Source organism: Melanotaenia boesemani, chromosome 10 (assembly GCF_017639745.1).
Source record: "Melanotaenia boesemani isolate fMelBoe1 chromosome 10, fMelBoe1.pri, whole genome shotgun sequence".
Taxonomy (NCBI): domain Eukaryota; kingdom Metazoa; phylum Chordata; class Actinopteri; order Atheriniformes; family Melanotaeniidae; genus Melanotaenia; species Melanotaenia boesemani.
The window spans coordinates 31,154,045-31,171,021 of NC_055691.1; the positions used below are offsets into that span (position 1 = coordinate 31,154,045).

The window sequence follows — 16,977 nt, forward strand, 5'->3', positions numbered from 1 at the left end:
CAATTAAGATTTCAGCTTTGAATACTTTTGTTTTGAGTAAATGTGTTTTCTTTTCTGCCTACCTACCTACAGTGATCACTGCCAAATCATCAATATAATGAGGAGAAGGCAGCACTTCAGAGTTATCAGTCCGTCATCAGGCAAGTATAGATACTTGTAGTCACAGTAGTCATTAAATTCCTACCTAGAGGCAATTTAGACTCACCAGTCCGACTGATTGCATGCTTTTTGAAAGAAGACGCATGTGTGGACCTGCAGGGAAACATTTCTGAGTATATAAAGAAGAGGGCCACAAAACAAAATATATATATTTTTTTAATACATTGAGGTAACAGCAAAAGCTGTGCTACTGTAAAAATAAAATATTTTATTACTCTGTTGTATAAAACACAATGACTGAAACGGAAATATACTCTACTAATGCAGCTATTGGTTCTGCACCTAAACAATTTAGACAAAGTCATCCAAGCAGCAATGCATGTTTAATGATTTTAAATGGCCTCGTACCAGTCAAAGTAACTTACTGGAAAGAAACAAATGACTAAATATATAGAAGCATGTGCTAACGGGGCCATCTTCAAGCTCTGCAGACTCAATTGCTTTAACATCCCATTCATCAGTATCCAGTCAACTGGGCTGTGGTAATATTGATTGACTCTGGGTGATCAGTAATGTCTTGTACAATGGGTTTCAGCTCAGGACTGTCACCTCCAATCACTATGGGCGATACCTTACTAAAATGTTCTGAAAACAGCAGCTTTAAATCACACTATCCCTTTCGTTGAAAAAAAAAACACATCGTGGAAGGAAGAAAGAAGAAGGAAAGCCAGAGGATTTGGCTTTATGGATGAAGTCCATGCGAACATCCCCTCCAAAAAAAAAGTGAGCCTGGCAGTCTAAAAAATAAACAGGCTGCCTCAAGCAGAATAAACAAGACAGAGGCAAACTGAATTATAGGATTCAGGCTAGACAAAGGATGGCAGCTTTGTAAACCATAATTAGTGAAATGGGTGTAAATGGTGGAAAATATTATTTACCACATTTTTAAAACGTGTTTGTTTGCCATCCCCCGTGCCACCACCCCCCCGGTACTGTTATGTCTCCATTCACACAGTAAAACAGTCAGTGCTAAAGTCAAATAATTCTTTTGTCAAACTGTCAAGTGTTGGCTCAGACTTACAAATAAGGTCTCGTCTGAAGACTCACTCAAGTCTCCTTTCGACTCTTCGTTTACCAAAGCAAAGTTTATTTATTTATTTATTTTTTGGCAGAGAGCATCCTCTGCAGCAAATGGCTGCTGCTAACCCAGACACACACTTTCAGACAGCCCTGGAAGTGTGTCTTTTTAAAAGAAATACCTCCTGCTACTTAAAGAAAAATATTAAAGGTACAAGCACTTTAAATAAGAGCAAGAATATGAGGAATTCCAATTCCACAAAATACTGTAATCTAAAATGTGTCAGAAGTCAAAGCAGCAGCACAGTGCAGGAGCTGATGACACTTTTTTTTGACAATTTTTCTTTGGATTTTACACTCCATCATACTATTTTTCTTGCACACCCCTTGGAGACACAGATTTGTGGCCTCCACAAAGTCCTTGATATCCATGTGCTGTATGGACAGTAGGGATGGGGCTTTCCAATTCATTTGCATTCTCAAACTAAAAACAATGGTTATTCCAGGGCTTAATCACTTGTCTGGGCCAGTGACACAATGTCCGTAAATAATATTTAACCCCTTTTTCCATTTTCCTTTACCAAGGGTTAGAATGGATTATTCAGACAGGACAGAGATCTGTATTGCGACAGCTAAGAACAGTTTAAAGACAGAGTAATGGTGCACTTACAAACACTGTGTGGAAATATTTAGCCTCAAGTTATTGATTTATCACCATACATGTAAAATCAACAGGACTTTTTATGCAAATGTACATTAATGAATGTGTTTGTTACCATTCATCATTCATCAAATGCATATTTATTTCTTTACAACTTTAATGCTTCTCAGTAACCTGAATGTCAGCTAAAGTCATAAGCTGTTTAACAAAATAAACTTAAGTGTGTTTTCTGCAGCAGGTGGTGCATTTACCATTTTCTTACCCCCTGCCTTTCTGCTGAAGAAGCACTTTCATGGTCAGCAAAACAAATAGCCATGTGCCATGAAGGACAAAGCAATTTGTTGAGGCAAGAGAAGTATGCAGACACTTTTCTTGGTGTATTTCAGTGCCATCATCCACATTAGGCACTGCACCTTTTCCTTTAGCCTTGAATTTAGCCTGCATTAGTATTCAGGTGATGATGGTTTGACTAAAAATAAGAGGCACAAGGTTGTGCAGCATGCAAGTCACTTTCTAATAAAGGCTGTCACTACACTTTCATGCAGGCATGCGGATCGCAATTAATGAATGTCTGTGAAAAGTTCCTTTCAGGAGCTAATAGCTCTCCACAGGGAAGTTAGGACAGTGTGTGTGTTTCTGAGTATATCTGAAGAAGAGGGGGTGGTAACCCAGTGAGTTGAACTGTTTGGTGACACATTCTCTGCTTGTGCAGTAAGAAATTTAAAAGGACATAGTTTGAAGACACAATGAGGAAGTGAGCTACTTTATGACTTTCAAGACAACGACCTCCTACCCTAATGTGAATTATTGCAGCGATAGTGTTGAGGTTTGGGGTTGCTTCACTGCCTCAGGGGAAGGGCATATTGAAGTCATTGCTTCAACTGATAATTCTGAATCATGTCAAACACAGCTCCAAGATAAGGTGAAGCTGTCCGCCCAAATGTTGAGCTTTAGCCCCATAATGGACATTTCAGAAGGATAATGAACCTCAGCTAATTAACCAGTCCCCCAAGGAAGAGAAAAAAGTGTTTATAGAAAGCAAAACCTGCTAATACAAGGTAGAGGACTTGATATAAGAGGTACATTTTGGATATATTTTGGATGGAAAAATACTAAAAAAAAGGTCAGAGACTAACAGACTGTTCGGCAAAATCTCAAAAAGAAAACTACTTCTGTTAACAAGGGCTAAACTGGCTTTGGAGGCTTGAGGTGTACCTTTTATTTCATAAGGTCTTTAAATATTTATTATTATTGATGCACAGTACCACAATGAAAATATACGACTGAAAAAGTACATTTTCCTTGCTCTCATTCTTTGCATTCTTCCATAGGAACTTTATCACACAGGTAGAAACAAATGAAATGAAGAAACAAATGTCTCAGCATACAGAAGCAAGTGCAAACGGAGCCTCACACTATAATAATAAATAAAAAAATTGCACATTGGAACTACAACTAAATGATGTATTTCGTTATTTAAATTCACAAAGAAAATGGCCGATAAAGACCATTTTTAGACTTTAAACTCTAGTCCCGGTGCGATAAATTGGTTGGAATTATTCTATTATTGCCAAAGGTTTTCACTGCACTGAGGTTTGTTTACTTTGATGTACTCAGACTCATTGTTACAATTAAGATCCAGATAAGGATGTTCCCCATGCCGCTGTCTTGATGCTCTGTAAGGCTTTTGGAAACAGTTATGCTCTGCTTGGCAGGTTGTGGGCAGGAGGTGAAATCAATCCTGCCATCGTCTGCTCTGAGGCCAGCCCAATACATCTGTATCACACTGACATGGGGGTGGAAAAGTAGACCCGCACAAAGAAGAAAAGGCTAACATTTTCTTGATGAATCACAAGTAGATTACCTGCTTGACCATACTTCAGCCAGCCTTCGGCTACGCCTGCCTCCCCTCCAACCTTCAACAATAACTGTCAACCCATGACAGAGCATCTCTATGGAAAATACTCGAGATGAGAATTCAAAAATCAGCCTAGCGTGTCATCAGTACAAATGAACCGGCCTCCATGACTGTAGAACACCCGCCCCTGAATCTCCCGCTTTTTGTTGTCCTATGAATATATTCATATAATCTGATTGTGAGGGGGATGTGAGCATTACTCACTGATGGCTTGTATTACCCTTTGGTGATTTACATAACTCACAGGGTATAATTTGTTTGGTCATTCCAAACACTCAACCTCTGCGCTGCAGACACAGAGACACACCCTTGCTTTTCATTACATGCCCACAAATTGATCCAGTCTTAAATAATTGCAATGGCAATTCCTCTGACAGGGGCAGAGTAAAGTGTGTGTGTGTGTGTGGAAACTTGTGCACTGTGTTTTTATTATGAAAACGTATGTGTCTGTTCTGCAGTAATAGCATGGTCCACTTCGGGAGCTTAAGTGAAACAAAGTCAGGGAGTTATCCCCTCCAATAGTACTTTGTTCCATCAGCAAGACAGAGCAGGATCTACTACACTCCGACTTCTCTTTGCATGGCTGCTCAAGCTGTCGACAAGAACTAGAAAACAAGGCATCTGCTCAAAAACTGCTGATGCTCTGCCTTTCAGGATAAATAGATGCTGCAGATGAGTATATCATATTTCAAATAAGGAGAGGAAAAACAAAAGCTAGCTGTACAGAAGCTTAGATGACTCATGAATTCATGGAAAAATTTTATAAAAACAGCCTTTACTGTCTCTTAAAATTTATTTTATTTAGCTTCTCTCTTTGACCAACTGCAACTGGAAACGGCTGTGAAACCCCAAAGAAGAAAGAAAGAAAGAAAAAAAACAACTACAAAAAGAGTTAGTGGCAAGCGTCCTAGAAAAGATAGATTGAGACAAATCCTACTGTGCATTTTGGAGGCAGGAGCAGCCTCTCATCTACTCTGGTGGAATTGGTCTAAAGCAGAGGACCGTAGCATTTGGAAATGGGGAAAGGGGAGGGGATGGATGGTTAGGATTCATCCTTACTGGAGCTTTAGTGTTACATCGTTTAATTGGAGCAAACATGTTTAAATGTGGTCATCAAAAATTGGAAAGAAAGAGCATGAATCACAGGAGGGCAGTAAACAAGTATTGTATAAGCAACAAGTAAATGCCAAAGAAGCTGTGAGGGCTGGACCTTGAAAGGCTGCTGCAGCAGCTGGGCTTGTGGAGTGCCTCAAGAAAAAGGGACCAAGCTTTAAAGAGTCTGGTGAATGACCGCACCAGTGCTTTCAAATTTAATATAATCGGTTTCTAAATGTAAATGTATAAGCCAAAGCAAGGACCACAAGCCATGTAGTCTTGCTTTTCAGTGCCTGCCAATGTGTGTTAAAAGCTGGAGGCAAATATTAAAAAAAAAAAAAAAAAAAAAAAGGTTGGATAAGGGTTGTTCAAGAAAAAAAGACATGCCATTACAAAATATATTTCAGACTAATTAATCTATGTTTTTTGAACATGCAGAATTACCTGTTTTCATTTCGCTGTGTATATCTTGGTTGGGGGTCTGCATCTCCATCATTAACATCATAGCTTGCTTCAGGGTCCTAAAAGAGACACGAAAAAGGTTAAAATGCCACTCTGGTCATTTTAAATCTCTCTTCGAGAGTTTATTTAACTTTGCTGCCAGGGACATTTTTAGTTACTGTAAATGCTGTTTTCAAATTAAACTTAGTTTCCTACACATTTACCATGTGCTATGCACACAGCTAACACAACTCTGAAAATAGCAACCATGCAGTCGTGTGTCACTGACTTTACCACTCAAATGCTGGAATTCAATCAATTTCATATAAAAAAAACTATCAACGAGCAAATGTCATTACCACTCTATACTTGGACTAATCTCAGGAATGTAAAACAAAGCATATTCAACACAAACAAGGCTTCTTTGTCATGCATACAGAGAGTACCAGTTATTATTTGTTGAACTAGGTTTTCATCTTCATGTGCGTAATTTTACACCATTTGCACAAAAAGTGCTGATCACCTGCTATTTAATACATAAGAGGAACAGGCTGTTTTAAAGAAAAGCTGAAAAATGTAAGTTTGGTGAAAAAAAGCAAACAAGCTGCTGCAAACTGATAGTTATGTTAACTGCTAGTGGTTATGTTTAGTAACCGACTTATAGTGTTAGCTGTTTGCTGCACATAAGGGCTCTTAAATTTGACATTTAACACATTCCACCCTGATTTTCACAAAGTCAATTTATTTCTGAGTGTTTTATTATATATATTAGGTGGAAAGCTGATTTTGTTTCAATCAAAGCTAAAATTGGTTTATTATTTGAACATTTTATGTGATATATCAAGAAACCCAACTTTAAAATATCATTTATAAGCTGTAATATTAGACCCAGGAAAAAAAGTTATATACATTCTACCAAATTATTATAGCTAGTTTTTATCTATATGTCATACTGCATGACATGGTAATCCATGCAGCTTAAAGGAGGCCCAACTTCCTGGCATGAAAATTGTATCGTATATTGCTAATCCGTTAAACTTGATTATTCGTAAAGCTTTCTGAAAAAGCTCATGAATAACATAAAACATGTCAACTCAAGAAGTAAAAGAAATGAACAAACAGATCAAACATTAAGTCAAATGAGACAATTCATGCAGAGTTCCACCTATTCTTGTGTCTTTTTTCACTCACATAGTTGCTGATGAGGTCTGGATGGTCCTTTTCAATGCCGTCATCCAGGATGGTCACCACTACACCTTTTCCCGTATAGCCTTGAGCCCATGCTACTTTTGTGTTCAGGTCTTGATGTGCTGGGTTGGACTGGAAGAGACACAAACCTTGTGTTGAGCTGCCAATCTGTTGTGACTGGAGCTTTCGGCAAAAGCCTGTCAGTGAGAGAGCAGCTTAAACTGTCCACAAAGACTTAAAAAACACTGCAATGTTTGATACAAAATTAAACAGAAAAAAAACAACATGGAAGATTAGAAGGGGGTCATGACTACTTAATATTCAGTTTTGATGTACTGCCTTGATACCAGCTGCATACTACTGTGTCCTACTGCTGTTATGCCATCAAAAAAGAAAAAAAGAAAGACTTTATTCTCTGTAGAAGACCTGTTGTAAGTCAGAAATCTTGGTAAGTGTGTTTGTCAGAAGTAATAGTCTGTAAAAATTTCAGAAGGAAAAAAAAAACAAAACTGGTTACAGAGTGGAAGTGAAAAGTGCTGTGAAAGGTATGAAGAGAAGTGAGCAGTATAGGTGACAGGGATGGTTATGGATAAACACAAATGGCACAAGGGGAACAGAATGACAAATTTCTTTCCATTCTTCTTTCATGCATGTCTATGCACTTATTTGTGTGTGGGCTTAGGAAGGTAGCTTAAATACAAGGATCAAGTACATATTAAACAGATGCTGTAATGAACCATGAAGAAACCACGAGGATCTGACAAGGAGTGACACAAACCCAGGAGTATATATCCAAACACAAACAGGTGAAAGGAATCAGCCCAGGTGTCCTAATGAACCTGGAGCCCGAACAGAAACCCATGACCTACATACTAATTGAAAACATAGTAACCTGAGTGACACAAATTCTTAACTTTACTTCAACCTAGAACAAGAACCTAAAACATGATCCTAACAATAACATAACAAAACCTGACTAAAACACGAGATCCTTAACATGACATTATAAACCAAGAACCCTAAAGCCATAATATAAACAATGATCCCAAAACAAGGTCTTAACTAATTTAAACATAAGGCCCATGATCATGTCAGGACCCACACAAATCCCATAATCATGACAGATGCAGAAAACTTTCAATACATGCAGCAGCGATCTCCTGCTGAAGCACATCAGTTTCTCAGCATTAAGTTCATAGACATTTTTTTAATTTTCAAATATCAAAGACAGACGTGTCATGTGACCTGGACAAACAATGCTATCACGCTGTAGGCCGGATCCCGTCAGAGAAGGCCGGTGGGATAAGTGTTTATCTAACATTACTGGCACAATATTAGCTTTTTGCTTATTTAGTCAAGCTGAAGAGTCATGAGGGTGTGAGTCCCTGGCTGAGCTGATAATTTTCCACAAAATGGGTGTATTGTGCATCCAAAGAAACCAATAAAAAACATCTCTAAATAGCAAAAACTGGTTGTACATTAACTACTGAGACAGCAATAGTGGTATGTGCCTCCAGCTAAACACACTTTGTTTTCTTATTACTTGTTTTCAAGTCGGAGATGTGTGGAGTGCTATAAATGGAAAAAAAAACTATTGTATAGTGTATTGACATTTGGAGGTCTAATGCTGAGTGGCAGAGCAGGTTTCACAACTTCCATTCAGTGGTGACTTATGTCTGGGACAGTCAACGTTGTCATTAATCCACTGCAGTGAAAGAGGTGGTGGTCAAAGGAAAAAGAAAAAAGGGGAGATTAAGGCAAATTCATTCCTGAGAAAAGCTGTGAATGATGGAACAGACATAGAGCCAGCACTGTTTGCTATCAATGTTTCACAGGTGATACAGTTCAGTAGCGGATCGATCATGACATTTCACTTTACGTTTAACCCAATAACCTGGGATGCTATAAATTACACATTTAAATCCAAAAACCTTACGATGGTGGTTAAGATGTCAGCTCTAAAGCTTGCTCTAAAACATGTGACTCGGCTTATGATTAAGAGGATGAAAATATTCTAAAACAATCAATACATACATAAACAGAGAAAACATGCAACTAATTGAAACGCTTTTCCACCGTTGATGAAGTTCTGTCTCAGCTATCAGCCATCTTGCATTTTGGAGGAATATTAGCCTCCTGAAGATGACGATTGGTCATCTAGCGACACTGAAAGTGATGCATCTGTTAGAGATCATGGTGCATCCGTCCACAATAATAATGTACCTGATACAAAACGAGGGAGATTACAACTCTGAGGCTTTACCTAACCAAGGACGGGGAGGCAGAATTTGAATCTTTATAAAGCCACAGTTCACAGTGACAGTATGTAACCTAATACAGCTTCAATCTGTGATGCTAGATGAGTAATTTTGCTCCCATCATAAACTCTCCTTCATTTTCAACATTTTTTCACTTTTACAGTATGCCTTAATATTGCATAACATTTTCTTTTGAAAACTCTGGTGCCTATAGGATTAATATCAGGCATCCTTCCGAAATTTGAAAGGAGTTTCCACACTAAATGTAAATGAGAGCTTCTACAGAGCTTAGATTATTGTTTGAATGAGGATGTAATCTAGAAAAAGTTAAAACATCATTTTGAATAAAGACACAAAGATGAGTACTTAATAAATAAATAAAGTCTTATTATTCTGATCTATGAATTTATAATGACACACCAATGATATTTGCACAATAAAGATAAGAAAACACTACACACCAGATACCACTGCTTGGGAAAATCAGGGTCTGTGGGGTCTTCAAAGACATCCCTCTTCTTCCTTCTTTTTGCCACTTGCTGCTCTGCCCAGAGGACCTAAGATACACAGACACATACACACACCAAGCACACAAACACAGACATCCACACACAAAGAAAATTCACAGTTTACACAGCTGTCCTCACATGATTTCATGTCATTACTAATGTTCCTATTTCAGAAAGTGTTGCTGAGTCCAACAGAATGGAAAGGAGGAAAAACATGGTCCCAGCTGTGTTCAAACAGTAATAACGAGAAACAGATGCTGAGATGCGAAGAAAATGATTATTTATTTCATTGCTCAGATGCAGAAGGAAAGGAAGGAAAGTGGCTGCTGTACTGCATGGTGTACCTTAATAGAGGTCTTTGAAGTTGGGGGAGCTGCTGTCATATGCAGAGGTTTGGTAAGGCAGGGTAATAAGCAACGCTGGTATCACTTTTATAGCGATGCTATAGTTTTACTTTTGAGTTTACCAAAACAGTTTCACACGTCTATGCTAAACGTCTCACAGATGCCTGTGCACATTCATTTTCCTTGTTTGTTGTATGTCTATTGTATTGTTTGTTCTTGTATTTGTACATTTTGACAGGTATTTACATCTGTGAGTGTGACTGACACTAGTAGGAATGCTTAAAATGTTTGGAGAATTTATACATTACCTGCTCCATGAAAAATTCATTATTTAATTTCAAAGCTGTGAGACTAAATCAGATTTAGGCATTTTGTAGATCCATGTGTGTTACTCCCTTAAACCCATGGTCCAAAATACTTCCACCTCTAAAAGCAAACACCTTCTAAGATACCAAAGAGTGTCTGTTTATCATTTCGTTGCAAATACTCCAAATATCCAAGATATAACTGAAAAAGTCATGACGATACAAACATTTTGACATAAATTATGCAGTTAGAGATGTATTTAATCCAAGGATGGACTGAATCTATTAATAATTCTTCAGCATTTCACACAAATGTTATGCATTCGAACTGTAAATTAAAAATGCATCCTTAGGTGAATTCCTTGAAGGTGAAAAAGTTCTGACCAGTTTTATGCAATTAGACTTGAGGGAAGCACATCTTAATTTCTGAATATCCTTTACAATGCTCAGCCAGCTGCCAAAGTACAATTAGTTAATGAAGTATTTTAGTCCTTTTCAACAGTAAATCTTCTTGGCCACGTCCTCGCTGCTGTCAGTGCTGTCTACAGTGGCAAAGCTTCTCCATGTGTCCAATTTCACGATGACAAACTTTTGTAAAGTGGATGATCTGTCCAGAACAGCTAAAGAGGATAGAGCTCTAAACTCAGTTGAAAACTTTTCCTAAGAGAATGAAGCCATTAACCTTATACCAATGACCCAAGATTAATTAGCATTTATCTCATTTCATTAAATTTAACTTCACATGACTGACCCCACTGTACTGCTGCCCACAGCCCACCACATTATTACCAGGGCAAAATTACAACCCAAACATGAATCAGATGATAATATAGAAACAGCCATTTGCTATAGGAGATGAGGTGTTTCATTTATAAAGTTAAATACAACTAATGATTAAACATGGACATTTTTACTTTGATAACATCCCCTTGAGGAAAATGACATGCAATTTAAGCAAAGCAACCTTGTCTTTTTAATTAATGGAAATAATGGAATGTGTTGCACAACATTTCAGCAAGATCCCTTAATTTTGGAAAAAAGAACAAGGTCTAATAATTATCTTCTCAAGAACAAGTGATCTATGATACTTAAAATACAGAGAAATGAGCCCTACCCTGAGGTCTGGGACAAGAACAAAGACATATGCACAAAGTAGCAATCACAAAACAAGAGGGAGGTCTCCACATGGGTTAGGGCTGCAATCTGCATGAGCAATAAACTATTTGTTCCATCTCTTGCACAGTAGCCTGAGGACTTTTTCTGGCTGATGACTGAAGAGAAGCCATGCTGGTGTTATTTGTAATACAGAGAGGTTGGTATAAAGAGATCCAAGACTTTGATTTGTAACTGTTTCTACAGTTTCCAGAGAAAGAAGGTACCCATCCAATCATTAGCATTACCCACTTAGTGGACAACACTGATGTCGGGCTGACACTGAGTGAGAGGTGGGTAAAGCCTGGACAGACTGTCAATTCATCAGGGGCTAACACACAGACGGACAGCCATCCAGCCTCACATTCACATTTATGGCCAGCTTAGAATAACTAACCAACCTCATCATGTTCTCCAACACATACTGGTTATTACACACCAACACTAGCTGATGTATTTACTTTCTTATGCCACAAAATACTAAATCAAAGTGGCAAGGAACTGCCATTGAATCAAAATCATGTTAGAAAAACATGCAGCATAGAAAAAACAACAGTTAAATTTCTTTGGATTATTATAAAAAAAAATGTTTATATCTTTAGTAGAGTGCTTGATGTAATGATAGTCAGCTGATATCAAACTTGCATACTGATGTGGCAGTCGGATTGCTAGAGAAGAAGCAGCTGCTGTTAAAAAGTGATGTGTGCCCAGGGGCAGTGGCATATGTCAACCGGGAAAGTAGCGTTGCTGGAGCAGAGTATAATCTGTGGGTCTGTTGACGCTCCCTTTCTAAGATAGAAGAAAAGGTTTGCATCTTATCCATGAGAGGATAGGTTGCATAAATATCTTTTATAGTACTGCATCACATATATGTCTCTTTTTCACTTACTTTTAAGGTGCTAATGACTCATATCTTATAGTGACTCTTAATCTTAAAATAGGTTATTTTCTATGATTTAAAAGAAACATCCTTAGAAAAGCGATTGTGCAAATTTTGACCCAAATACATTTACGTGTAAATTCATTACCATTATAGAGGACATTTTGTGAGGTGTTTTATCCTCAAGCTCCCGTTAGAAGAAGTTGATATATCTATCCAGCTTATTCCCTTGAGTTGTCCAGCTCCATTGTAGACTAACGAATACCCGTTAGTGACCCAGAGATTACACCGTTAACACGGGAACTCAGGATTACTCAGTTTTTAATTTTTAAATTAAAAATTTATGACTAAATCATATTCTCAGAAATCAATACAAATGAACCAGTTTTGTGATATATTAATATTTTATTAACCCATTTAAGAAATAACTAACTAACCAACAATGGCATCCTCTAAATGATAATTGTAGTAATCTAGATGCATCTTCATCCTGTCTGCTGGCATTTTCTACTTATTTTCCACTGCTCTGTTCAAACTATTCTAAGTTTACAGGAGTCTATTTCGATATGGATGATTTCAGCTCTTTATAAAGGTTTTCAATGGGATTAAGGTCAAGACTTATTGCTGGACAATTGAGGAAAGTCAATCTTTCCTTTTTCAGTTATTATTTTGAACGGTTGGATGTGTGTTTTTTTATGTCCAGAGACCTAAGACCTTCACCTACAACCAAGGTTTTAAGCAATAGATAATGCATTTTGCCCTTAAAAAAAACCTAATAATTTTATCATTTTATCATTGCTTAGAAACCTTTAGATGTTGAAATTTTCAGAGGCAGTAGAAGAGCCACACAGCATAAAATAAACTACTTTGCTTTAGATAGATTTACTGTTCAGCTTAGTTCTGATGTCCTCTTAAGGCTTTAAAGCCCCACTTGGTTCAGTGGGCAGTGTAGAGTAAAGGCTGCAACCATAACTCCAGATTACTCAAGGTCAGCTCTTCACATGAAAAGAATGTATTTGTTATTTTTTCTTAGAATTTTCATCTTAGCACCATGTGAAAGAAGCACATTAATAACTTCTTAATAACACAGTAAAATGGGCTTTCAGCACCTCTGATGACTTACTATTTTTTGTTTTTATTAAATCCACTCTCTAATGCACCCACCTAGACAACTTTCTTGCCTCAGTCATTGTGACAGTAAATGTATAAACAAGGCACTCCTTTGTGTGAAAGAGAGCCACTCTACAATCTTAAAAATTACTCATATGAATACAGAAAGTGTGAGCAGCTAATTCAAATTCATCAAAGGGGAGCCAACTGTTGTGTGCAGTGCTGGGCCTGTGTTTTCTATTTCATTAAATGGCAGCTTTTCTTTTCATTGATTGACATTCAACATTCTTTTAAAATATTCTGTGCTTACAATTTGAGACAGCAATTAATTCTGACCAGGAAAGTATTTCATCCAGATCCTTATATGACTCCATTTAAGCATTTATATTCATACAGAGCAACGGGTTTGGAGCTAAATGCCACGTACAAGCTTGTAAAGTTGAAAAGTATGTTTATTGGTTATGGTCATTATTATATTAGTTGGCAACAATACATTTGAATAATACCAGTCTTATTAACTATGCCCTCATACAACAACCCCCCCCCCCCCCCCAAAAAAATAAGCTGTGAAAACCAAAGATGAACTTTTGCAAAATTTGGAATTGACAAGCGAGCGAGAAATGTGCAATGTCCCTCTAAAAACATGGTAAGCAGCGAGCTACCCTGCACTACATTTCATACAAAACGAACAGCAGCCCCCCAAAACAAATCAATTCATTCCCTCGTAGAGCGGATGGGACTGTGGCGAGGTGATGACAAACAACCCTTGCAAGCATAACGGTAAAAGCTTATACAGCTGCCAATGTTATAATGCCACTCTGTGATTATTCAAAGGGGGATGGTGATAAGCGGCATGTTGGTGCCACGGAGCAGAGGAAAAGAGACAATGAAGGTAATGTGAAATGCAGCGGCAGGATTAAGGAGAGGAAACACTGTAACGAGCTCAAAGCTCAGCAATGACTAATCCAAACCCAACCATTCTCTTTTCATTGCTTTTTAAATCTGTTTGCATTGAACCAGGTGAAGCATAACCCTTTCTTTACTTTTTCCAGGGATCAGATAGCCTCATAGACTCAAATGGGAATACAAATACACTTAAATAAACGCAGAAATACAATCCCACTCACTTACACTGTGGTGTTTGTTGGCACTTCTTACGTTTAGCCTGTGGTTTACTCTGCTTCTGTTTGTGTGGGTGGGGAGGTAACTTTGGGACAAGCTGTTGTTTCTTAAGAAGCAAACTAATGCCCCAAATAGCATATATATATATATATATATATATATATATATATATATATATATATATATATATATATATATACTAAGTAGAAACATATTAACCTGTAATTGACTGTTTCTCATTTGATTATCTTGCACAGTTTATTCTGCATTTTATCCTTTATTGCTGGTTACTGTTCTTGCTAATTCTCATTGGCTCTCTATGTTTTAAGCTCTTGAAACGAATCTCACAATTGTATAGCCGTCGTATTCTCCCTGCAGGAAGGTATGCATATGCGTCTGAACTGGCATGCTCATTGAGAAATGGAAATGTTCATTTCGCCTCACCCTTAGCACTTTTGCCCTCACTGAATGTCTAATATCTCTAATGATGTCTCAGAGCGCTGGCAATTGTCACAACAAATCAGTTCAAGTCAAGTAGTCTTTTGCTCAAAAAAAGCTTTACAAAAAAAAAAAAAAAATTACATAGCCATACTTGGCAGATCTACTTAGCTACAGATGGAACAATCTGTTTATTACCCCCCTTCCTTTGTTTTTTTTTTGTTTGTTCTTTTTAAGGAGCAGTCAGATATCTCTTAAGACACTCTGAAAGCAGGAAGTACCACTGGTGGCTCTTTTGCTTTTAGTGCAAACGTGGCAACAGTGTGATGCTCAGTCTAGTGGCAACAAACACTGAAAACAGGAATGTGTGAACACGAGTTAATAGCGCTCGATGCTGGGTTGAAAGGTACTTGAATTTTTAAGCATTAGTTTGGTCTATTCCTGGGGAGCTTTGGACAGTGAAGCGGTGATGGAGTGGGTGTGGTGGGCGGATGGTCAGCCCCCCAGCAAAGACACTCTGCTACTACTATGCTCAACACCTGCTGTTTTTGCTACTGATAATTTTTAGCATTTTTCCTCTCTCTCTCTCTCTCTCTCTCTCTCTCTCTATATATATATATATATATATATATGTATATATATGTGTGTGTGTGTGTGTGTGTGTGTGTGTATGTGTATCCTCTGCTGGTTTGACTGAGTTCTGTATGTGTCCAATGTTCCAGCTTTATGCTTTTACTAGAGTTGTGTGTTTTGCGTGTTGCCTTTTTGGAGCTTTTGAAGCTTTTCTTACATTAGTGTTTCTGAGCAGGAGGAGTACCGCCCACCAGGCGGCGTTTAGAGAACATCGGGGGCACTGGGAGCAATATTTTTAAAAGGAGAGCGTTGACTTATTCTTGTGGGGCGTTGGCAATCCATCTGTCAATTTTAATGATTGACCACTATCGACCAATGAGAGTCAGGAGAAATAAAGGTTAGCACCCAAATTCACAGTAGAAACACCAGAAGGAAAAATGTAAATAAATGTATGTAAATAACTTGGACCTTCATGATTAATTTCAATATAACAGAGTCATATAACAGAGTCAAAGGAATAAACTCTAGCACTGTTAAGCTGAAATGAAACTTTTGATTATAGAACAAAAGTTTTGTGGTTTAAATTGTGCTTCGTTTGGGTGGCAGTGCTTGGTTGAGGGTTTTAGAAGAGTTTCTTCCAGTACTTGTTTGTATGCTACATGTTAAGATCGATGCTTCTTAGCATGCACATAGATTGTCTGGACTGCACGCATCACGATTCAGCTGATTTCTCCAGATGCAATCCAAGTGTTGTGATCGCAGGGTTGTGTTTAGCTCACCTTGCAGAGCAGCTTCTAAACACAGCGAGGGCTATGCTATTCTTTGCTTTATGCCACGTACTGGTTAATAAATGCCACAGTACCCACAAAATCATTTTTAAATAGTAAAATTACTTAGATTTGATGGGATAGTACGGCTGAAATTGACTTCTGTGCGGCCCGGGGCTTAAATTACCACATGCATGTGTAAGTTTATGAAAATAAAAAGGGAGCGGTTCAGCTAATTGACAGCACGTAAACCTGTGTTATTCTGGAAAAAGATGGTAACTTGCAGTCTTACCAACCTGATGAAAACTCGTTCCTGACGTGTTGTGATTATTTCACTGAATTTGTATGAAAACTTTAAATCTTTTATTCTAAGTTTGTAAAATAAACGTGATCACCTTATTACTGAACAAATACAATAAGCTGAAGAGATCAAGTATGTCATAATGGGAATTTTAAGAGAAAATGTTGAACTGTAGATTGACTAAATATTTAAGCAAGTTTGAGGATCTGATTCCTTTGTGCTTAGAAGAAAGCCAGCTTCCAACAGCGTTGAAATTCATCCTGCCGAATTGTTACCTTTTAACTGATAAATACTGAAATTTTCATTCTTCTTTGTCATAAATATTTAATTTAATTACATAAATATTTAAAATAAGATTGAAAAGAAATATTTTAACTGCTTCTGTATAAAGAGAATACTGCTGTTAAAATGCAGCTGTTTTTTTTTTTTTTTTTTTTTTTTCCCCCCCCAAACAACTGTTTTTAAGTTTTTGCACTTTTGTTCATATATGTGAAGCAGTTAGGCTGGGCTGGTCAAAGGTAGGAAGAAGACAAACTCAGCAGTCCAGGAGCTTCTTTAAGAACATTTTATTTTCCATCCTGTGTCCATAGTACAATCCAGAAAATATTGATGTCCATATACCCATAAACCTCATTTTACTTAAACATTAATAAACTAATCAAACAAACACTACCTACAAGAAAAGAATACCAACTCTAAGACATTAATTCAAAATAAATCAGACATACAAATAAAGAAA

The 16,977-nt window shown here is 37.5% G+C and overlaps 1 protein-coding gene across 4 annotated transcripts in view; it reads right to left on the reverse strand.

The window, feature by feature from the left end:
• The window catches only part of furinb (furin (paired basic amino acid cleaving enzyme) b), an 86,360-nt gene that overhangs the window by 25,587 nt on the left and 43,796 nt on the right, over positions 1–16,977 (reverse strand). For all 4 annotated transcript variants that reach the window (XM_041997963.1, XM_041997961.1, XM_041997964.1 and 1 more), the window contains 3 exons: positions 9,199–9,294; positions 6,483–6,611; positions 5,295–5,371 (listed from right to left, as the gene is read on the reverse strand). In XM_041997963.1, coding sequence (XP_041853897.1) covers positions 5,295–5,371; positions 6,483–6,611; positions 9,199–9,294 — 302 coding nt within the window. The remainder of the gene's footprint in view (positions 1–5,294; positions 5,372–6,482; positions 6,612–9,198; positions 9,295–16,977) is intronic.